This window comes from Gigantopelta aegis, chromosome 15 (genome assembly GCF_016097555.1).
Source record: "Gigantopelta aegis isolate Gae_Host chromosome 15, Gae_host_genome, whole genome shotgun sequence".
NCBI classification, from domain to species: Eukaryota; Metazoa; Mollusca; class Gastropoda; order Neomphalida; family Peltospiridae; genus Gigantopelta; species Gigantopelta aegis.
In genome coordinates, this window is record NC_054713.1 from 41,331,060 (window position 1) to 41,356,827 (window position 25,768).

The 25,768-nt window shown below is 39.4% G+C and overlaps 2 protein-coding genes across 4 annotated transcripts in view; one reads left to right on the forward strand and one right to left on the reverse strand.

Moving 5' to 3' along the window:
- LOC121390456 (ephrin type-B receptor 1-B-like) overlaps positions 1 to 6,005 on the forward strand; it is a 138,048-nt gene extending 132,043 nt beyond the window's left edge. For all 3 annotated transcript variants that reach the window (XM_041522275.1, XM_041522276.1, XM_041522277.1), the window contains one exon: positions 1,482 to 6,005. In XM_041522275.1, coding sequence (XP_041378209.1) covers positions 1,482 to 1,752 — 271 coding nt within the window. In that variant the 3' untranslated portion in view covers positions 1,753 to 6,005. The remainder of the gene's footprint in view (positions 1 to 1,481) is intronic.
- Positions 6,006 to 6,137: 132 nt separating this feature from the next.
- The window catches only part of LOC121390455 (Hermansky-Pudlak syndrome 3 protein-like), a 49,214-nt gene continuing 29,583 nt past the window's right edge, over positions 6,138 to 25,768 (reverse strand). Inside the window, exons 20-22 of the mRNA XM_041522274.1 lie at positions 20,347 to 20,559; positions 9,659 to 9,755; positions 6,138 to 7,136 (exon numbers count right to left, since the gene is read on the reverse strand). Coding sequence (XP_041378208.1) covers positions 6,958 to 7,136; positions 9,659 to 9,755; positions 20,347 to 20,559 — 489 coding nt within the window. The 3' untranslated portion in view covers positions 6,138 to 6,957. The remainder of the gene's footprint in view (positions 7,137 to 9,658; positions 9,756 to 20,346; positions 20,560 to 25,768) is intronic.

Below are 25,768 nucleotides of genomic sequence, written 5' to 3' on the forward strand. Positions count from 1 at the left end.
TGTAGTAGAGGTGGTATAAAGTGCTCCTATTCCTCAGAAAGATTGCAAAACCAAGGTAACGTTTGTGTAGTAGAGGTGGTATAACGTTTGTGTAGTAGAGGTGGTATAAAGTGCTCCTATTCCTCAGGAAGATTGCAAACCAAGGTAACGTTTGTGTAGTAGAGGTGGTATAAAGTGCTCCTATTCCTCAGAAAGATTGCAAAACCAAGGTAACGTTTGTGTAGTAGAGGTGGTATAACGTTTGTGTAGTAGAGGTGGTATAAAGTGCTCCTATTCCTCAGAAAGATTGCAAAACCAAGGTAACGTTTGTGTAGTATAGGTGGTATAACGTTTGTGTAGTAGAGGTGGTATAAAGTGCTCCTATTCCTCAGGAAGATTGCAAAACCAAGGTAACGTTTGTGTAGTAGAGGTGGTATAAAGTGCTCCTATTCCTCAGAAAGATTGCAAAACCAAGGTAACGTTTGTGTAGTAGAGGTGGTATAACGTTTGTGTAGTAGAGGTGGTATAAAGTGCTCCTATTCCTCAGGAAGATTGCAAAACCAAGGTAACGTTTGTGTAGTAGAGGTGGTATAAAGTGCTCCTATTCCTCAGAAAGATTGCAAAACCAAGGTAACGTTTGTGTAGTAGAGGTGGTATAACGTTTGTGTAGTAGAGGTGGTATAAAGTGCTCCTATTCCTCAGGAAGATTGCAAAACCAAGGTAACGTTTGTGTAGTAGAGGTGGTATAACGTTTTTATAGTAGAGGTGGTATAAAGTGCTCCTATTCCTCACAAAGATTGCAAAACCAAGGTAATGTTTGTGTAGTAGTGATGGTATAAAGTGATCCTATTCCTCAGGAAGATTGCAAAACCAAGGTAACGTTTGTGTAGTAGAGAGGTAGTATAAAGTGATCCAACTGTCAGAATTTCCAATTTAACTCAGTTGGTAGTGTGCTGGACTCATGTTAGACTTTTAATGCTAGGATCGATTCCCATCGGGGTTCCCAATGGCTACTTCTTTTACCAGCCAGTGCATCACGACTGGTCGAACAAAGGCCATGGGATATACTATCTTGGGATGCTGCATATAAAAGATCCCTTGCAGCTAATCTGAAAAAGTAACCCATTGCATGGTGTTTTCCTCGTTCATTATTTGCGTGGTCCTCAACTATATTATGTATAATTGTAATTAAAACAGGTTAGTGCATCATTAAATGAGACATTTCTTTCTTCTTCCTTCCTTGATAACAGTTAGAACATTTTTAAGCAAACAATCTTTCTGTCTTTCTTTCTTTCCTTTTTAAATTCTTTTTATAAAAGAACAAATATTCCTCTTTCCTTTCCTTTCATAAATATACTGTTTTCTCACGTCATCTTTGGATAGCCATCTTTGCCACAAAGAACACTTATTATTCATTATATTACTCCTTTAATAACAATTTAGACATTTTAAAACTTTTTTTTTTCTTCAAAATAAGAATTATTATTTTTCCTTTTCCGCAGACCTCACAACTTCATTGACCCGAACGTGCCCGATATGACGCAGTTCACGAGTATCGAGGACTGGCTCATCTCGATCAAGATGGAGCGCTACATCGACAACTTTCTCAATGCCGGCTTCTCCAGCATGGACCAGATATGTCGGCTGTCCATCAAAGACTTGATTAACCTCGGAATCAACCTCGTCGGACACCAGAAGAAAATCATGAACAGTGTACAGACATTCCGCGCTCAGCTAGCCGGTGCCCAGATGTCCGAAGGCTTTCTCGTATAGCCAGCGCTGTGTCTCTCTTATCTGTGATTCTTTTAGAACGGTTTAAAACCCATACGTGACGATGTTTTTTTGTGGTTTTTTTACACGGTTGGTAGTGATGCAGGCTTGTGAAGACGGCGATAGGCAGATATCTTGGAAGGTTATTCTGTCAATCAGAAGAAAGAAGCAGGTTTCTGACTACAGCATTCCCAGTTAGTTTACTTATTGAAAAGACAATTTGAAGAAAAAGTGTCATCTGTTTGTCCCAAGGAAAATGATTGGAGGGTGGGTTAATGCCAAAAAGTGGATCGTGTATTATGATTGGTTGTTAAAAAAACGTCCAGCCCAGTCAAAAGAAGCAATTCTAAAATGGGCTTTAGCTGGTTTAGACAAAGTGGAATGAGAATTGTCTCAGACAGTGGCTGAAATATAGGAGCAACCTTAAAAAAAACCTAACTCTTTCTGTGATTGGTTGTAAATTTAAACTTTTAGCCAATGAGGAAGTGGCTCTCGGCAGGCATGGCTAGCTAGGTGTGAAATAGATTGTGAAAGCCTCGCTGAGATTGGTCGGAACGCCTGTGTCACTTTAAAGACCTCTACTGTGATTGGTTATAAACCAAACAACATATTTTTTATTTTGTGAGAAACCTACAGAAACATGCTTGGTTGTATATATATAAATATTTATTGGCATGCGAGATTGAAGATGAAACAACCTGCCAGGTGATGCAGGAAAACAGTTCTGTGTGTCACCGACCGTCTTGGACGTGAATAATTTTAACTAGTTTTACACCACGAATGTGGATAATCCTACTCTGCTAATCTGAATATGCATATGTTGATCGGAATAACTTATTGTGGGTTTCTACAAACAACATATTCTTGGTAAGAATGTTTCAAACCCAACAGAAGTTCATCTCCATCCCATCGTATTTGACAAGTGAAACAAACTAACCGTTGCTATGCAAATTGATTGCTGATCATGTGACCTCCTGGTGATCATGTGATTGGTCGTCATGTAAACTCTGCAGCACGACATGCAAAGATAACTCTACTTTTAACTGAGGACTGTGTGAAAATGTACATATCGCGGCGTTAGTGTTTGTACATAGAGTGAAACGGACGAAACGTTCGTCTTTTGTAAAGTATTGTATAGAGTACAAGACTGGGTGTTAGTTTATTGAGCGGGTGTGTTCGAAGAATGCTTGTTAATTACAACTCTCAATAAGAGTGTTACGTGAGGGCAAAAACTGTCATGCGCTATGATGTGTGGTTTAGACGAATGGTCGTTTAATAATACTTAACATAGTATGTGGGGTAGATTTTAAGGTTCAGTTTCAACATGGGGGAAAAACACCTCACAAACATATCATATTTTTGATGATGTAACCTGTTTTACAGTTTAATTTTTTTACTTCATTTTGAATTCTGAATTAATTTGTTTGGGTGGGTGGGGATAAATGTCATTGGTCAAGATTTTTTTTCTGTCTCTCTCTTGGTCTGTTATATTCAATTATTTATTTTTTAAGTTTGAAAAATACCAACTGAAGCTTTAACAATAACATAAAATGTAATGTTTATGGATTTTTAACATTTTATTCATCTTTACAGAATTTGAAACATAAAAATGTAAACCAATACTTTAAAATAGGGAAGATTATCACTGCGTAATTAAATGCATATCAACATGCTTCAAGGAACCTCGTCTCCTCTTGGATGTTGCCATGTTGAATATGTTTCCATGGAAACAGTTTAGTGCAGGTGGTGGTGTTGTCTCTCTCTCAACAGTTTGACAGAATGTGGCAACATATATGTTAAATTACTTTACCACAGAAATATTCCATCCAAAAATTGATTTTTCTATGATTTCAAATGATGAGGGTTTTGTTAGATTTAATTTTTTACACTTTCATTTTGGTATATAATATTTTACACACACACAAAAGATGTAAACAATTATTTCCATCTGGTTTTATTAATGCTAGAATAACCTATTTACAGTTTAAAAATTAGTTTTTAAAGTGTATTACAATAAAACCTGCCTAAAGTGAACCCTGAACAAACCGGAATCCTGTTGAAACCGGAAAGTTTTATGGTCCTAAATTTTCTAAATTCTAAAAATAGGATAAATATTAGGTCCTCAACATGATCCGATTTAGACAGGTTTCATTCTATTTCCAAAGTTCATCAAACAGATTTTTAGTTTTCAGTATAAAATTTGACTTAAATATTTTTACATACTCAACAAAATTAATTAAGTGTATATGTTTTCGACATTTATCTTTATGCTACAAAATACATTTCCTTTTGACTTTACTAAAATAAAAACCTTCCAATTTTGTACATTGTTAAACATTGCTTAAAATTTTACTGGCATGACATTTACAAATCATCTGTGATCAAATCATGTTAACTAGTAATAACATTGAACAAAAAGTCTACTCAGACTTAGGTAATTTTGTTGAGTATATTGCAAGTTTGATTTTCAATGACTGGAATTATATATTTTTTTAAAATCAAAAGATATAAAAAAAATACACTGAAACCCCACTAAAGCAGACACCCAAAAGATTGAGTAAATAGTCCTATATTAGGAGGTATCTGTTTTAGAAAGGTTTATTTCTGCACCGATATTTAAAAAGGGACTGAAAAACATCCAAGTTTTGAGGGAATTCATTTACAGAGGGTCCGGTTTATAAGGTTTCACTGTATTTGTAAGCCCATAGAAGGCATTATTTCGTAAAATATTTTTTTTTTAAAGTTTTTATTTTTTAATTTTATTATAGTTGTCAAAAAAATATCAACTATTCTGTCCTGTGTGTTGCCTCTTGTATTTGTATTCTATTCGTTTTATTATTTGGTGCATGTGCTGCAAATGTTAAGAATGAATGAGAATTTTGTTTTCTACCCAATTCTATGTTTGAAATCAAAGTGCTTTGTTTTGATACTACTTTATTTCAATTTATATTACTTTAAGAAACATGCAGATTCTTTTTTCTTCTTTCTTACCTTGTTGTGCACAAACTACACAACTTAAGACAATTTGAAGACAAAGATATTGTTATTGGATCTCGTTTTATGATCCGGTTTGGTTCATTTGCCGTAACATATTAGTTTTATTGTTCAAAGTGCATTTTAGAATGTGTACCATATTCGATGTAATATAAATACTGCTGTTTTATAATTATACCGTTTGAATGCAGAACGTTCTAGGCAATAATATTACTAGATTCATTGCAAAAGACTGTTTTGTTAATCATCAAAGTGCATGTAATGCTGTTAGGTTTAGTGGACATTTGGAAATGGTTGTTCAATTCATTAAATTTCGTTTTTAGTTTTATTTCTGTTTTGGTCAAAGATACGCCATATTTCTGTTTATTAACAAGATTTTCTTACAGGTGCATGTATGTGTTCAACACAGCACAATAGTATTAAAACCCACCAACACATTTCATCATTATTTATTTAACATCGGGTTTTGACCCTGCAAAATGAACAAGTTTACCTCAACCGAAATCAAACAAATGTTGCAGACAAGTTCATTTAATGAACAGTCCCTATGTACTTAACGGCAAGATTTCTTAAAATGGGACCATTCAAAATTATGTGGTGTTTGGATGGGACAAGTATTCCGCAAAGAATAAGGGGGGGGGGGGGGGGGGGGGGGGGGGGGGGGGGTAATGACAATGCTGGTTTTCATCTAAAGTTTAAAGCAGACATTTCTTTCTTAAAATTCAAGACATTTTCAAAAATGGAAATAAATGACACTGAATGAACATGAAAGGAAGGCTTGTTCATGTGAAATTTTGTATTTCAGGATTCAGCCAGTATAAAATTTCAGTCTGGCGGGTGGTGGGTGGGAGATGTAGTGTAAAAAAAATTGCTACAGATAAAAGGCATTACATAATTTGATGGTCCCATCAGAGTTTGAATGTTCCAGTGACATGCAAACTATTTCAGAAAATTTTTGCGTTAAAATATGGAAGTAATTCTGGTGTATTAGTTATATGATTTAGAAAGCATTCAGCATTTTGAATATAAAATATGCAACTTTAATATGATGTCTGAATTCTGCTTGACAGTAGCTTAAGATTTAATGAATAATAGCGAAAGAAAGGAAGGTTGTAGCAGGTGCATAATATTGTGTTGTGTGGCCCACTTTGGTTCTCTCTAATAACATGTACCATATAGCAATATTAGACAAAAACAAACTATTGTGTACAGAGCTGTTAACATACGTAATAATGAAATGAAATAAAAATGTATAAATTTTGCATTTGTAGTTTGTTTTTAATTTCAATACTGTAGAGTTTAATTTTCGAGGAAGAAAGAAATGTTTTAACGAGATACTCGACACATTTGTGCAGTTTATATGGTGTCACACAAATATAAAGTGAAGGAGCACAAAGATAATGAGAGTTTATTATATTCAATATGGGAAGGAGATATACATAATGATAATACAATAGTCTGCCGTTTGAGAGCTAGACTGACATTTGCCGTCTGAGATCACTCTATAGCGAAAACTTGGAATGGCTGCCTACCACACTGTAGACAAAGATTTCCACTCTAATAGAACAAAAATCCTACGTTTGATGCTAAATACCTTTACAATAATTATTTTCAAGTTTGCCAATAACAAATATTTTACATGGTAACAACTAATACAGACACTACAAGAAACCCGATAGCACCCGTTTCAATAATGTTCCAGTTAAATACGTTGGTGTCGACGGCTTTCTTCCTGCAGTGGTTGTATAAGTGGTGAATAAGCGAAATATTTGTTATCGGCGAACTAGAAAATTATTAATGTAAAGGTATTTATCGTCAAACTTATTCTTCTTCTTGTTGTATTAGAGCGGGAATCTTTGTCTACCATGTGGTAGGCGGTCATTTCGCATTTTCGCTATAGAGTGATCTCTGATGGCAGAGAGTGATCATAACTGTAGAAATGTTCATCTAGCTCTCGAACGGCAGAGTGCTCGTAATACAATTGCACCAGTATTTTTGCATTCTTTTCTTCCTTTGGAATGTACATACATGCACTAGCAAAATATAAATATAAAAATATTGTTTTTAACTTAATGTCTGTGGGGTGGAATCTTCTGGATCCATTCCTGTTTGCTACATTATCATTATTATTGTTCATGGAACTCAATTTTTAAAGTTCACTCCATATGACATGAGACGAAATTCACATAAACATTTTTGTTTACAATTTAAAAGTCATTTCTTTGATGTATGCTGTTGCCCTTTCCCCACAATGACATCCTTCAGCTGTCGGATGTGATGGCATCGGACACATTTGGTTACATACGGCAACAAGAAGGATAGACTGCCATCTGCAGGCAGCAGGTGGAGAAACTCCGCAGGGGAGAATATCTCTTGTAACTCCATTAATGTTTCTGCAAGAATAACGTTTCATTAAACAACAGTTTAAGGTGGATAACTATGGATTTGTGAGTGTGTTTGTGGTTGAGTGAGTTAAGTGTGTGGCTGGGCGAGTGAGTGAATGGGTTGGTTGGTAGGTAGGTGAGTGTTGGTGGTTGAGTCAGTGGGTGAGAGAGAGAGAGTGAATGGGTTGGTTGATGGGTGGGTTAGTGAGTGTGTTGGTGGTTGAGTCAGTTGGGTGTTTGAGAGAGAAATAGTGAGTTGATGGGTGGGTTAGTGAGTGAATGGGTGGGTTATTGAGTGAATGGGTGGGTGAGTGAGTGAATGGGTGGGTTAGTGAGTGAGTGAATGGGTGGGTTAGTGAGTGAGTGAATGAATGAACAGGATGCTAAAGTTAAAGTTAATTTGTTCTCTGTTTTATGAAACCACTAGAGCATATTTATTTTTTAATCATTGACTATTGGATGTCAAACATTTGGCAATTCTAACACATATTCTTCAGAGGAAACATCTGTCATATACACTGTAGCACACACATAACATGACTGCACATACATACCAGTCATAGTTGGTACAGGAAGGAAGGAAATGTTTTATTTAACGATGCACTCAACACATTTTATTTATTGTTATATGGTTAAGGACCACACAGATATTGAGAGAGGCAACCCACTGAAGCCACTTTAATTTAAGGGATGTTTTATATGCAACATCCCGCATACAGGATAGTACATACCACGGCCTTTGTTACACCGGTTGTGAAGCACTGGCTGGAGCGAGAAATAGCCATAGATGTGAATCGATCCTAGATCGATCGTGCATCAGGCGAGCACTGTACCACTGAGCTACGTCTCGCCCCCTGGTTGGTACGGGAAGGAAGGAAATGTTTTATTTAACGACACACTCAACACATTTTATTTACGGTTATATGGCGTCTGACATACGGTTAAGGACCACACAGATATAAGAGAGTGGAAACCCGTTGTCGCCACTTCATGGGCTACTCTTTTTAATTAGCAGCAAGGGATCTTTTATATGCACCATCCCACAGACAGGATAGCACATACCATGGGCTTTGATGTACCAGTCGATGTGCGCTGGCTGGAGTGAGAAATTGAGACAAAGAAAGCAGCAATCCACAGAGCAGGTTTGAGCCTTCGACCCAGACACCTCAGGCGAGTGCTGTACCAAAGTGAGCTACATCCCACACCAGATCTGAGAATGAAAACAATGTGGAGAGGACAATAAGACCGGTTGTCAAGGTTGACTGCTCAGACTGGGCGAGGGGGGGGGGGGGGGGGGAGGGAGGTGTACAACAATTTAAAATATATATATATATTCGGGGTACATTAATAAAGATCTTGAACTTGACAAAAAGAACAATTTTAAATTAAAAGAGTAGCCTAAGTTTTAAAATATTTTAGGTAGGGTACAGTTGCACCCTTCACTTCCACCCCGCTCTCATTCCCCTGGAGCCCACCAGGTCTGCCCTTGCTAACATCTGTGAATCACCCCACCAGGTCTGCACTTGCTAACTGCTGTGAAACACCCACCAGGTCTGCCCTTGCTAACTGCTGTGAATCACCCCACCAGGTCTGCCCTTGCTAACTGCTGTGAGTCACCCTACCAGGTCTGCCCTTGCTAACTGCTGTAAATCACCCCACCAGGTCTGCCCTTGTTAACTGCTGTAAATCACCCACCAGGTCTGCCCTTGTTAACTGCTGTGAATCACTCCACCAGGTCTGCCCTTGCTAACTGCTGTGAATCACCCCACCAGGTCTGCCCTTGCTAACAGCTGTGAATCACCCACCAGGTCTGCCCTTGTTAACTGCTGTGAATCACCCACCAGGTCTGCCCTTATTAACTGCTGTGAATCACTCCACCAGGTCTGCCCTTGCTAACTGCTGTGAATCACCCACCAGGTCTGCCCTTGCTAACTGCTGTGAATCACTCCACCAGGTCTGCCTTTGCTAACTGCTGTGAATCACCCACCAGGTCTGCCGTTGTTAACTGCTGTGAATCACTCCACCAGATCTACCCTTGTTAACTGCTGTGCATCACTCCACCAGGTCTGCCCTTGCTAACTGCTGTGAAACACCCACCAGGTCTGCCCTTGCTAACAGCTGTGAATCACCCACCAGGTCTGCCCTTGCTAACTGCTGTGAATCACCCACCAGGTCTGCCCTTGCTAACAGCTGTGAATCACCCACCAGGTCTGCCCTTGCTAACAGCTGTGAATCACCCCACCAGGTCTGCCCTTGCTAACTGCTGTGAATCACCCATCAGGTCTGCCCTTGCTAACAGCTGTGAATCACCCATCAGGTCTGCCCTTGCTAACTGCTGTGAATCACCCCACCAGGTCTGCCCTTGCTAACTGCTGTGAATCACCCATCAGGTCTGCCCTTGCTAACAGCTGTGAATCACCCATCAGGTCTGCCCTTGCTAACTGCTGTGAATCACCCACCAGGTCTGCCCTTGCTAACAGCTGTGAATCACCCACCAGGTCTGCCCTTGCTAACAGCTGTGAATCACCCACCTCTGTAGGCCTTTACATACGTCTCCTCTGTGTTGTTCATCTGGCAGGATGAAAATTCTCTTAAAGTAGTTTCACAACACCTCATACAATGCTGCCACTGAAAAAAACACAAAAAAACTATAAAAAATTATTATTGTATTAAAAGAAGTTTGCTTTGTTTAATGACACCACTAGAGCACATTGATTTATTAATCATCGGCAATTATCACTAATCAAGATGTGCTTGAAACATGCTTGGTGGGCCTACTAAAAACAGGACGTTGACCTTTGTGAGAACCAGGGTTGTGAAATAATTTTAATTTGCTAAGGGGAAAGACATAGCCCAGTGGTAAAAGTGCTCACTTGATGCGCGGTCGGTTTGGGGTCGATCCCTGTTAGGGGGCCCATTGGACTATTTCTCGCTCCAGCCAGTGCACCATGACTGGTACATCAAAGGCCATGGTATGTGCCATCCTGTCTATGGGATGTGTATATAAAAGATCCCTTGCTGCTAATCGAAAAGAGTAGCCCATGAAGCGGCGACAGTGGGTTTTCTCTCTCAATATCAGTACCGTGGGTCAGACCAGCTTTATTAGCGGCAGAGGATGAGGATGCCAGGTGGGTGCAGGAAAACATAGAGACCGTGGCGGAAGTTGAGACAGGTAGGCGATCATGCCCATATTTAGGAGGGGGTTTGTCCGAAACCTTCCCACTAAATCTAAGGTCCATTGTTTTCTTCAGTTTTTAATATTGCACAAATAGTTGACTAACTTTTGCAACACTCCCATAAAACAATATTTTCTTTGTCATTTAGCACTCCCCTTACCAAAGCTGCAGTGTACATGATTCAGAATTTCTAACTAATCTGGAAAAAATATAAAAAAACAACAACAAACAAACAAACAAACAAAACAAAACAAATTAACGTACATTTAGCAAAAAAATTTAATTGTATTTTCTGCAATAGAGATGACCTTGTATCATTCGATAAGTACATGGCAATGACAGCAGCTCACCTTCCATTGATTTATCAACCAAAATTAGAAATAAAGCTTAACAACAGAAAGTAATCCTGTTAGGTCAGCTCAGGTCATAGGTTTTAAAGTGCACATTCAGAACAAGCTGTTGTAGCACACGCCTGTCATGGGCGTATGTGTCGACTTTCGCCCGGTTCTTCATCCAGGACAGGAAAAGGTTTGGGGTGGGTGGGAGAGAGAGTTTGGGGTGGGTGGGAGAGAGGGTTGGTTTTGGTGCTCTTGAATTTGAAAATGTCCCGTAGGATTATTGCCAATTAGAAAATGCTGTGTACTTTCTTGAAGGTAATTTCCAAGTACTTCAAAATGTTTTATAGCCAACATGTAGACGCCATTTTGATGATATGACGATCAGTGACAAAAAATGAAATGGGATGCTATACTTTATGCAATACCTTTTGCTGAAAACGTTACATGTATTCTTAACAGGGGATGCATGTCCTGGTGGTGACTGGTGATTATACAAGTTTTAAGAACATAATGTGATTCGTTTTTCATAAATGTGTTCATTAGGAACTCAGGGGCGGCATAGATGGTACGGCCGTGGCCATACCGGTAAACATACCTTTTCTGTTACTAAGGTTATAATAAGCAATTGCTGAAAATATTTAACATGTACCCTGGGTCAATACCTTTGACTCCTGCTGTGTGCTAGAATTTCATTATCTTGTAAACAAATTTTAACAATAACCTTAATTACAAAAATACAATCTACAAAATAATTGAAAATTGTTGTTTTACAATATCAATTTTTTAAGAGATTCCAAATTTTCTCGGGGGGAGCACAGTCCTGGAACCCCATACAAAGTTTGGGCACTTCGCAACTTCATATCCACACAGATTGCCCTGCATCATGTGGTCACTGTGGTCATACAGATCGCCCTGCATCATGTAGTACAACTACCTGTGGTCACACAGATCGCCCTGCATCATGTAGTACCACTGACTGTGGCCACACAGATCGCCCTGCATCATGTAGTACCACTGACTGTGGCCACACAGATTGCCCTGCACCATGTAATACCACTGACTGTGGTCACACAGATCGACCTGCATCATGTAGTACAACTGACTGTGGTCACACAGATTGACCTGCACCATGTAGTACAACTGACTGTGGCCACACAGATTGCCCTGCACCATGTAGTACCACTGACTGTGGCCACACAGATCGCCCTGCATCATGTAGTACCACTGACTGTGGTCACACAGATCGCCCTGCACCATGTAGTACCACTGACTGTGGTCACACAGATCGCCCTGCACCATGTAGTACCACTGACTGTGGCCACACAGATTGACCTGCACCATGTAGTACAACTGACTGTGGCCACACAGATTGCCCTGCACCATGTAGTACCACTGACTGTGGCCACACAGATTGCCCTGCACCATGTAGTACCACTGACTGTGGCCACACAGATTGCCCTGCACCATGTAGTACCACTGACTGTGGCCACACAGATTGCCCTGCACCATGTAGTACCACTGACTGTGGCCACACAGATTGCCCTGCACCATGTAGTACCACTGACTGTGGCCACACAGATTGCCCTGCACCATGTAGTACCACTGACTGTGGCCACACAGATTGCCCTGCACCATGTAGTACCACTGACTGTGGCCACACAGATTGCCCTGCACCATGTAGTACCACTGACTGTGGCCACACAGATTGCCCTGCACCATGTAGTACCACTGACTGTGGCCACACAGATTGCCCTGCACCATGTAGTACCACTGACTGTGGCCACACAGATTGCCCTGCACCATGTAGTACCACTGACTGTGGCCACACAGATTGCCCTGCACCATGTAGTACCACTGACTGTGGCCACACAGATTGCCCTGCACCATGTAGTACCACTGACTGTGGCCACACAGATTGCCCTGCACCATGTAGTACCACTGACTGTGGCCACACAGATTGCCCTGCACCATGTAGTACCACTGACTGTGGCCACACAGATTGCCCTGCACCATGTAGTACCACTGACTGTGGCCACACAGATTGCCCTGCACCATGTAGTACCACTGACTGTGGCCACACATATTGCCCTGCATCATGTAGTACCACTGACTGTGGCCACACAGATTGCCCTGCATCATGTAGTACCACTGACTGTGGCCACACAGATTGCCCTGCATCATGTAGTACCACTGACTGTGGCCACACAGATTGCCCTGCATCATGTAGTACCACTGACTGTGGCCACACAGATTGCCCTGCATCATGTAGTACCACTGACTGTGGCCACACAGATTGCCCTGCATCATGTAGTACCACTGACTGTGGCCACACAGATTGCCCTGCATCATGTAGCACCACTGACTGTGGCCACACAGATTGCCCTGCATCATGTAGCACCACTGACTGTGGCCACACAGATTGCCCTGCATCATGTAGCACCACTGACTGTGGCCACACAGATTGCCCTGCATCATGTAGCACCACTGACTGTGGCCACACAGATTGCCCTGCATCATGTAGCACCACTGACTGTGGCCACACAGATTGCCCTGCATCATGTAGCACCACTGACTGTGGCCACACAGATTGCCCTGCATCATGTAGCACCACTGACTGTGGCCACACAGATTGCCCTGCATCATGTAGCACCACTGACTGTGGCCACACAGATTGCCCTGCATCATGTAGCACCACTGACTGTGGCCACACAGATTGCCCTGCATCATGTAGCACCACTGACTGTGGCCACACAGATTGCCCTGCATCATGTAGCACCACTGACTGTGGCCACACAGATTGCCCTGCATCATGTAGCACCACTGACTGTGGCCACACAGATTGCCCTGCATCATGTAGCACCACTGACTGTGGCCACACAGATTGCCCTGCATCATGTAGCACCACTGACTGTGGCCACACAGATTGCCCTGCATCATGTAGCACCACTGACTGTGGCCACACAGATTGCCCTGCATCATGTAGCACCACTGACTGTGGCCACACAGATTGCCCTGCATCATGTAGCACCACTGACTGTGGCCACACATATTGCCCTGCATCATGTAGTACCACTGACTGTGGCCACACAGATTGCCCTGCATCATGTAGTACCACTGACTGTGGCCACACAGATCGCCCTGCATCATATAATACCACTGACTGTGATCATACAGATTGCCCTGCATCCATATGTCTAAAGGTATACAATAGTGTTATCTTCAAATACAAGGGGGTGAGACATAGACCAGTGGTAGATATATCTATAGCTGGTTACATTCATATGTCTAAAGGTATACAATAGTGTTATCTTCAAATACAAGGGGGTGAGACATAGTCCAGTGGTAGATATATCTATAGCTGGTTACATCCATATGTCTAAAGGTATACAATAGTGTTATCTTCAAATACAAGGGGGTGAGACATAGACCAGTGGTAGATATATCTATAGCTGGTTACATCCATATGCCTAAAGGTATACAATAGTGTTATCTTCAAATACAAGGGGGTGAGACATAGTCCAGTGGTAGATATATCTATAGCTGGTTACATCCATATGCCTAAAGGTATACAATAGTGTTATCTTCAAATACAAGGGGGTGAGACATAGACCAGTGGTAGATATATCTATAGCTGGTTACATCCATATGTCTAAAGGTATACAATAGTGTTATCTTCAAATACAAGGGGGTGAGACATAGACCAGTGGTAGATATATCTATAGCTGGTTACATCCATATGTCTAAAGGTATACAATAGTGTTATCTTCAAATACAAGGGGGTGAGACATAGTCCAGTGGTAGATATATCTATAGCTGGTTACATCCATATGTCTAAAGGTATACAATAGTGTTATCTTCAAATACAAGCGGGTGAGACATAGTCAAGTGGTAGATATATCTATAGCTGGTTACATCCATATGCCTAAAAGTATACAGTAGTGTTATCTGGGCTATTTCTAATTCCAACCAGTGTTCTACAACTGGTATAACAAAGCTCATGGTATGGGATGGTGCATATAAAAGATCCCTTGCTAATAATGGAAAAATGTAGCGTGTTTCCTCTCTAAGACTATATGTCAAAATTACCAAATATCTGACATCCAGTAGCCGATGATTAATAAATAAATGTGCTCTAGCCGTGTGATTTAATAAAACAAACTACTTTTTTCAAATACGATTTATTATTTTTTTTAAATTATTTTTTAATGGACTGTATGGGTTTTATTGACACTTCACGGCTATCGTAGCTGCTGCTGATGGGGATACACTATTTGAACCAATCAGTGATTCCCCACAAGTACCAACATCCTGGTAACCGGTCGTTATGCGGCAGGTGTTACAAACACTAACATCAGTCGTACACCTCATCGTTTTCATAGCAACCAAATTTCAGCCAATAGTTTACCAGAAAGCTAAATATGTACAAATGTATATATACGAATGGATCAAACATTTTAGAACACATACGCCTACACAAAGATTGTAACAACAATTCGTGCTGTAAGAATTTCACCGCAACAGCAAAACAATTTGCAAAAATGAATTTGAAAAATAAGCTACGAAAACAGGGAACGAGTATCGTAACAGTGGACGGACGCAAGTTTATCGATTTAACAACAGCTAAGTCGACTACCAAAGTTAAGTCGACTTGTGCAGTCCCAATGGAGGATGGTTCACAGCCAAGAGGATCGAAATGGTGTATGACTCTGACAGGTATATACGCCGTCCTGGACGCCAGCGAATTCCACAAGGTTCAGTACTAACAGTAATGTCGCCAGGGGCAGGTTTAGAGGGTGTGAACATGTCCCTCTCCTCCCTTTTGGAAATTTTTAATTTTTGCAGTTTTTCACATATTAAGTACTATGAAGAGGATGTCTGTGTATTCACCTGATGAACTCATTTAAAAAGTAGATTAAGCTAATGAAAGACAATCAAAATGTTCGGATTTTGCTAGTAAAAATATTGACAGAAAGAGTTTCATTGGAGGACATAACAACTATATATCTAATTCATCTGATGGAGAAATTGATGAATCATGACAGTAATAAAGAAAAAACAATCAAGTTGTTCTAATTTTGCTTTGTAAAAAAGAAAAGAAAAGAAAATGTGTTTATTAGGAGAACACAACAGCCGTACACACTCCAGGTGACAGACCAGTTAAAGAAAAGCTGACATGCATTGTGAACTTAAAAAACAATCAAAATGTTTAAATGTTTCAGTGAAACATTTCAGAAAATGTGTTTTCTTTGGAGATCCCGAGAGCCATAAATTAGGACTTTTGTTTAAACACATCTTGGGGCGAAAAATATTCAGGGAAGTGGAAAGTTTGTAATTATAGTTTGAATTCCATCTTATTATTTGCCAATCTGGCAGCATCTATCTTCAACTTCTTTCACTGTCCACCTCCACATCCCAGTCCTTGTCAAAAGGAGTACATGACGTGAATTAAAGGAGGGTACAACAAAAGAATACTACATATTGTGTGTGCATACAATGTATTTTATTGATGGCCTTTTAAAAATAAACAATGTTGTATAAATGTCCAAAACGTTTAGTTTTTTGTTGTTTTGTTTAGTGGCGTTCTCATTATGTGATTAGTCACCCTGACTTGTCACATGCGATTTGTCGGTGTGACTAATTGCATTATGAGAACGCCCTTTTGTTGTACAGTTGTTCTGATTTGGGTGTTCTCCAGCACGATTCGATCACATGCACCATGTCGGTGTGACTAATCGCATTATGAGAACGCCCTTTTGTTGTACAGTTGTTCCGATTTGGGTGTTCTCCAGCACGATTCGATCACATGCACCATGTCGGTGTGACTAATCGCATTATGAGAACGCCCTTTTGTTGTACAGTTGTTCCGATTTGGGTGTTCTCCAGCACGATTCGATCACATGCACCATGTCGGTGTGACTAATCGCATTATGAGAACGCCCTTTTGTTGTACAGTTGTTCCGATTTGGGTGTTCTCCAGCACGATTCGATCACATGCACCATGTCGGTGTGACTAATCGCATTATGAGAACGTCCTTTTGTTGTACAGTGAAAACTAACCTAACGACCATCCAGCTATATAGACCAATATTTTAAAGACCGGAATATTTCCTGATTATTTTATAGTAAAACTATCCCTGGTATTAAGACCACCCCACTGCAACCATTAAAGTCAGACCCGGGGTGGTGTACTTTTTCTATCCCACCATGCTTAAAAAATTGTAATTTATGCAGCTCTTCAGAAAAAACACCGTATACATTTTGAAAACTAGTTTACAGCCAAAAGAGCTGAACTCGGATTCTTTAAAATTAGAAAACCTTGCTCAAAAGAAGCTTCTGGAAACTAAAGGTGTGGTTGTTGATTTCATTTCTGTTGCCATGGTGATCTCATCCCAGATGTGGGAGTCTTATACAGGTAGGTGAGTGTCTTCTACCAAGGATAGATCAGCCAGGAGATTCAAAGGCTCAGATTCCAGGGCACCGGCCTCAGTGGTGCAGTGGTTAAGCCATCGGACTACATAGTGACAAGTACTTGGTTCATAGCCCGGTACCGGCTCCAACTTGGAGCAAGTTTTAACGATGGGTAGGAGTAAGGCCACTACACTCTCTTCTCTCTCACGAACCACTAGCTAACTAACAACTAACCCACTGTCCTGGACAGACAGCCCAGATAGCTGAGGTGTGTGCTCAGGACAGCGTGCTTGAACCTTAATTGGATATAAGCACAAAAATAAGTTGAAATGAAAATGATTCCAGGACTTGAAATAACAACTTGAGACATTTTAAGTGAAAAGGAAAGTCCATTATCCAGACCTAGCAGGTGAGATAGAAATTCACTGGCTAAAACAATTAAAAAATTGCAGTTAATTCTTCAAGAGAGTTAATGTTAAAGTATTGTTTTGTTTAATGACACCACTAGAGCACATTGATTTATTAATCATCAGCTACTGGATTTCAAACATTTGGTTCTTTTGACATAAGAGACGAAATACCCTACATTTTTCCATTAGTAGCAAATGATCTTTTATGTGCAGGATGGCACATACCACAGCCTTTGATATACCAGTCACAGTGCACTGGTTGGAATGAGAAATAGCTCAATGGTCCCACCAACGGGGATCGATCCTAGACCAACCACGGATGAGGCGAGCACTCTACCACTGAGCTACACCCCTTTAAAGTGTGTGATATGTAATACGTAGCTTAGAAAAATCACCAGTCCCTACAAACAATAATTCTGCGGAATTAAACGTCACACCTACCATAAATGTATTCAAAGTTGACGATGATTGGTTGCATCCATAGCATTATACCAAAGTTTAAAACAAATAATTGTTTTGTTTAATAACTCCACTAGAGCACATTGATTTATTAATCATCTTTTTGCTAATGGAGTAATTAATCATTGGCTATGGAATGTCAAACATTTGGTAATTTTGACATATAGTCTTAGAGAAGAAACCCGCTACATTTTTCCATTAGTAACAAGCGATCCTTTTTCTCCCACCCCTAGCTACATGTACATGTATGGAAGACTGGCCCATTCCATGACATCAGCCCATACGGAATAAATCTCTCTTATATAGGCTATGACATCATTGAATTGAGTTTTTTCAAAGTACTGCCCAAGAAGATCCATACATTGTTTAGATCAGTTTCATTACAAAATGTCAACATTATCAGCAATGGAAACTAATTTAGTGTACTTAACTGACTGGTTTCCATTTGCATTATACCTAGAGATCTGTCCCGGAGCAAGTCACTGGCTATCCAGAGACAGGCCCAGGGACGGACATGCTCGAAACTCTAGTGGTATATGAGGATGTAAACATGATCACTGGCTATCCAGAGACGGGGCCCCAGGACGGACATCCTCGAAACTCTAGTGGTATACGAGGATGTTAACATGATCACTGGCTATCCAGAGACGGGCCCCAGGACGGACATGCTCGAAACTCTAGTGGTATATGAGCATGTTAAAATTATCACTAGCTATCCAGAGATGGGCCCAGGGACGGACATGCTCGAAACTCTAGTGGTATATGAGCATGTACAAATTATTCGCATTCGCACTCGCACACCTACAGTGTGTTACTTAGAACAGCAAATCATTGAGTACTAGTGGAAACAGCACGGCAGAATTGGTTTTGTCTGTTCAGCGTAGATGAAAATAAACTTAACTTGGTAAGTTGATTAATTTTTAGATGGTACATTGATGATGATTAGATTTTGATATGAGAATGGCGAATAAAATGGTGACGTTTCTGCTGGGGATTGGTGATATTTTGTTTATTTTTTCTTTCTTTTTGTTTGTTTCACTCGCTGTCAGGCAGGTGAAACAAACATATTACTGGCTGTACCATGAACACTCATTTGACCATTTTATCATAAATAACACTCGCCGCGGACGTCGCCCTTCCATGTTCTAGAAGCCCTGCTTGCCTGGTCACTGCAGAAAGTGTGACACCAGACACCAAATAACAACAGACTGGTGTTAAGTGAGCTAGGACGAGTCAATGTCCTCACATCTGTTGCGTTTTTATGTCGTCTCACTACTGTTAATAACTCGGTGACTAAAGCAGAAAAACAAGGAATCACTCGAATATATATATATATGGGGGGGGTGGGGGGGGGGGGAAACGGGTCTCCTGGTACCCCCAGTCTTGGATCTGTCTCAGAGCCCATATTTTCGAAAGCCATCTTAGCACAACAAAATTGTAAACAATCATCATAAGCTATGACAACACTATGGCTTGTGCTAGAGTTAATGAATGAATGAATGAATGTTTAACGACACCCCAGCATGAAAAATACATCGGCTATTGAGTGTCAAACTATAGTAAATGTAAAACATTAAATGATGAACCACATCAATCTAAAAATTCAATAGTGCGCTACAGTGAAGTCATAGCCTACGATGGCTTTACGATTTCGTAGTGCTATGATAGCTTCGAAAATATGGGTGCTTGTTTTTGCCTCTTAGCGCTACGAAATCATAAAACATCATCATAAGCTATGACATCACTAAGGCTTGTGCTAGAGTGAAGTCATAGCCTATGATGGCTTTACGATTTTCGCAGCGCTATGATAGCTTCGAAAATATGGGTGCTGGTTTATGCCTCTTAGCACTACAAAATTGTAAAACCCATATCGTAAGCTATGATATCATTAAGGCTTGTGCTACATTGATGTCGTAGCCTACAATGGTTTTACAATTTTCGTAGGGCTATGATAGCTTCAAAAATATGGGTGCTGGTTTTTGTCTCTTAGCGCTACGAAATCATAAAACATCATCATAAGCTATGACATCACTAAGGCTTGTGCTACAGTGAAGTCATAGCCTACAATGGCTTTACGATTTCGTAGCGCTATGATAGCTTTGAAAATATGGGTGCTGGTTTTTGCCTCTTAGCACTACAAAATTGTAAAACCCATATCGTAAGCTATGATATCATTAAGGCTTGTGCTAGATTGACGTCGTAGCCTACAATGGTTTTACAATTTTCGTAGAGCTATGATGGCTTCGAAAATATGGGTGCTGGTTTTTGCCTCTTAGCGCTAAGAAATCGTAAAACCATCATCGTAAGCTATGACGTCGCTAACGCTTGTGCTCGAGTGAAGTCATAACCTACAATGGTTTTATGATTTTCTTAGCACTATGATGGCTTAAAAAACTAGGGGTGCTGGTTTGTACATCATCACACTCACCTGTTTCTTGTTAACTCCGAAACTGGATGCTGCAAACTTTGGCAGGATGGCTGGGAATCTGTCGACGATGAACTCTGTAGTGTGCAGGAGGTCAAGCTGTCGATTACACAGCAGCCACATCGACTCCCAGCCCACCATCGCCTGGTGACGCCCAGCCAACTCAAAGACGCCCGCACACAGCGAGACCTCGACATGCGGCCAACACAGTAATGACTGCATGAAAAGGAAAGGAATATTTGTTGAGTGACATCACAGCACATTATCTGATGAGCATATTTTAAACTATGGAATATTGTGAGAAAGGGAAAGGAATGTTGGTTGAGTGACACCCCAGCACATTATCTGATGAGCATATCTTAAACTATGGAATATTGTGAGAAAGGGAAAGGAATGTTGGTTGAGTAACATCACAGCACATTATCTGATGAGCATATCTTAAACTATGGAATATTGTGAGAAAGGGAAAGGAATGTTGGTTGAGTGACACCCCAGCACATTATCTGATGAGCATATCTTAAACTATGGAATATTGTGAGAAAGGGAAAGGAATGTTGGTTGAGTGACACCCCAGCACATTATCTGATGAGCATATCTTAAACTATGAAATATTGTGAGAAAGGGAAAGGAATGTTGGTTGAATGACACCCCAGCACATTATTTGATGAGCATATCTTAAACTATGGAATATTTTGAGAAAGGGAAAGGAAGGTTTGTTGAGTGACACCCCAGCACATTATATATTGTTTTGTTTAACGACACCACTAGAGCTCATCGATTTATTAATCATCGGCGATTGGACATCAAACATTTGGTCATTATGACATGTAATCTCAGAGAGGAAACCCGCCACATTTTTCCATTAGTAGCAAGGGATCTTTTATATGCACCAATTATCTAATAAGCCTATCTTAAACTATGGAATATTGCGAGAAAAGGAAAGAAATGTGTTTTAGTGACACCCCAGCACATTACCTCATGATAACATTTCAAACTACGTGATTTACTGTACAATAAAGTAAAGATTGCGAGAATGAAAAGAAATGTGTTTTAGTGACACCCCAGCACATTAACTCATGATAACATTTCAAACTACGTGATTTACTGTACAATAAAGTAAAGATTGCGAGAATGAAAAGAAATGTGTTTTAGTGACACCCCAGCACATTATCTAATGATCACATTTCAAACTACGTGATTTACTGTACAATAAAGTAAAGATTGCGAGAATGAAAAGAAATGTGTTTTAGTGACACCCCAGCACATTATCTCATGATAACATTTCAAACTACGTGATTTACTGTACAATAAAGTAAAGATTGCGAGAATGAAAAGAAATGTGTTTTAGTGACACCCCAGCACATTATCTCATGATAACATTTCAAACTACGTGATTTACTGTACAATAAAGTAAAGATTGCGAGAATGAAAAGAAATGTGTTTTAGTGACACCCCAGCACATTATCTAATGATCACATTTCAAACTACGTGATTTACTGTACAATAAAGTAAAGATTGCGAGAATGAAAAGAAATGTGTTTTAGTGACACCCCAGCACATTATCTCATGATAACATTTCAAACTACGTGATTTACTGTACAATAAAGTAAAGATTGCGAGAATGAAAAGAAATGTGTTTTAGTGACACCCCAGCACATTAACTCATGATAACATTTCAAACTACGTGATTTACTGTACAATAAAGTAAAGATTGCGAGAATGAAAAGAAATGTGTTTTAGTGACACCCCAGCACATTATCTAATGATCACATTTCAAACTACGTGATTTACTGTACAATAAAGTAAAGATTGCGAGAATGAAAAGAAATGTGTTTTAGTGACACCCCAGCACATTATCTCATGATAACATTTCAAACTACGTGATTTACTGTACAATAAAGTAAAGATTGCGAGAATGAAAAGAAATGTGTTTTAGTGACACCCCAGCACATTATCTCATGATAACATTTCAAACTACGTGATTTACTGTACAATAAAGTAAAGATTGCGAGAATGAAAAGAAATGTGTTTTAGTGACACCCCAGCACATTATCTAATGATCACATTTCAAACTATGTGATTTACTGTACAATAAAGTAAAGATTGCGAGAATGAAAAGAAATGTGTTTTAGTGACACCCCAGCACATTATCTCATGATAACATTTCAAACTACGTGATTTACTGTACAATAAAGTAAAGATTGCGAGAATGAAAAGAAATGTGTTTTAGTGACACCCCAGCACATTATCTAATGATCACATTTCAAACTACGTGATTTACTGTACAATAAAGTAAAGATTGCGAGAATGAAAAGAAATGTGTTTTAGTGACACCCCAGCACATTATCTAATGATCACATTTCAAACTACGTGATTTACTGTACAATAAAGTAAAGATTGCGAGAATGAAAAGAAATGTGTTTTAGTGACACCCCAGCACATTATCTAATGATCACATTTCAAACTACGTGATTTACTGTACAATAAAGTAAAGATTGCGAGAATGAAAAGAAATGTGTTTTAGTGACACCCCAGCACATTATCTAATGATCACATTTCAAACTACGTGATTTACTGTACAATAAAGTAAAGATTGCGAGAATGAAAAGAAATGTGTTTTAGTGACACCCCAGCACATTATCTAATGATCACATTTCAAACTACGTGATTTACTGTACAATAAAGTAAAGATTGCGAGAATGAAAAGAAATGTGTTTTAGTGACACCCCAGCACATTATCTAATGATCACATTTCAAACTACGTGATTTACTGTACAATAAAGTAAAGATTGCGAGAATGAAAAGAAATGTGTTTTAGTGACACCCCAGCACATTATCTCATGATCACATTTCAAACTACGTGATTTGTTTTCCAATACAGTAAAGACTGCGAGAAAGGAAAGGAAAGTTTACTGAGTGATATATTTCAACATACTGTTCGCGAAGACAAAACATTAACATCTTGTAATGCAACTGATGATACCCCCCTCTCCCCAGACCATTCATAACTGTCGAATGGCCTCTTGTCAAGGCAAGATAATTAATTACCCATATGATTAAATGATTAATTCATTACCTGTACCTAAATGATTAATTCATTACCTGTACCTACATGTAAATGATTAATTGATTACCGGTAACTAAATGATTAACTGATTACTGGTAACTAAATGACTAACTGATTACTGGTAACTAAACGATTAACTGATTACCGGTAACTAAATGACTAACTGATTACCTGGAACTAAATGATTAACTGATTACCGGTAACTAAATGACTAACTGATTACCTGGAACTAAATGATTAACTGATTACCGGTAACTAAATGACTAACTGATTACCTGGAACTAAATGATTAACTGATTACCGGTAACTAAATGACTAACTGATTACCTGGAACTAAATGATTAACTGATTACCGGTAACTAAATGATTAACTGATTACCTGGAACTAAATGATTAACTGATTACCTGTATCTAAATGATTAATTGATTACCCGTAACTAAATGATTAATTGATTACCTGGAACTACATGATTAATTGATTACAAATAACTACATGATGAATTGATTATCTGGAACTAAATAATTACTTGATTACCTGTAACTAACAGATTAATTGATTACCTGTAACTTAAGAAATTAAGAAATTAAGTATTAACGGTAAATAAATAAATTAATTAATTACCTGTCACTTAAATAGTAATTAATGACTGGTAACTAAATTAGTAATTAATTACCCATAACTTACTGATTAATTACATACTGGGAACTTAATGAATAATTAATAAATGACGACATTTTTGAGGTAATAAATATTTCCAAACGCCAAGACATTATTTCACACAGCTGAGGTGAACTCTGCTCAAGTGAAGCCCACTGCGACACATCGGACATCGTGTTACATAACGTGAGTCAGTAACTCATATCGAACGCGGGCTTGTCACACTCCGAGGAGAACTCGTTCAAGACATCGACTGTACGGTCAACAAAACAAACGATCAAGCCAAACAGCTTACCACCTTTCAACATTAAATGTCCGAACTTAAAAAAAACAATTTACACAGCAAAATAAACATTGCACGCCACTACAACAACAACAAAACAAACTAAACTAACGAAAAGCAAAATTAATTCTCTTCAAAATGACTTGGAGAAGCAGTTGAGAGACACTGTTTTAAAACAAACTCTTGCAGAATTTTAAAAAGTCTACGACCAAAATAAAATGATAAAGTCCGAATTTGAATCTCAAAATAAAGAACTAAATAGCCTCACTGGTGTGGTCAGTGACCTGTCAGAAGCAACAGAGTCGTTGAAGAACACCCCACTCTTATTGAATAAATTTAAAACGGCACAAGACGCCATCAAGACAAATGTTGACCTTATTAAAAAGCAAGTTGATAACGGTTGTCTAAATATACGTCGTCTCAATGACGAAAAGAGCTTGGGTGTTTCGTGCCTAAAATCAAAAGTGTTATTAATAAATTAAAAAGTGAAAGACATTGAACAAAGTATTGAAAGCATGACAGATTTAACCCAGTCAGTCACAACATCTACTACCGATATAAGGAAAGGTTTATCAAACGTTGAAAAGGACGTTAAATGCGACACAAAAAAGAAAACTTACTCTGAGCAACGACCTCAATAACCAAATCACCCCCAAAGTCTCATACTTCAAATTTGAAGTATACATCGGACCAACTTACACATAATGTCCAGCATTCTGACTGTGTGTGTGGGGGCGGGATGTAGCCCAGTGGTAAAGCGCTCGCTCGATGTGCGGTCAGTCTGGGATCGATCCTTGCCGGTGGGCCCATTGGGCTATTTCTCATTCCAGCCATACAGTGCACCACGACTGGTATATCAAAGGCAGGTGACTACCCTGTCTGTGGGATGGTGCATATAAAAAAATCCTTGCTGCTAATTGAAAAGAGTAGCCCATGAAGTGGCGACAGCGGGTTTCTCTCTCAATATCAACCATATGTCTGATGCCATATAACTGTAAATAAAATGTGTTGAGTGCATTGTTAAAATTTTTTATTTTATATTTTTTTCTGACTGTGTACAATTTACGACAGAGTCGCCTAACCACACCATTTCAACAGACAGAAATGTTAGCCCTGACGATAACGTAGGAACTGTCACCAAGCCTACACAGACTGAGTTAGACATGCCCATTTCTCACAACAACAACACCACTGCAAATTCGCTGGAATCATCTAGATCTAGAGTGACGCCGGTGGTAAACAACAGTTGAATACGACGAGGTCAAGAGAAAATGGTGACCGAGATTGTCAAGAGCACCAGTGTGTGGATCCCTTCGGACCAATGCTCTGTAAAACTATACCCTCAAAAACGGAATTCAGCGGGGTATCATAACAAAGAATAGATCGGCGGTATAAGCAAGTCGTCTACTGAGACCAG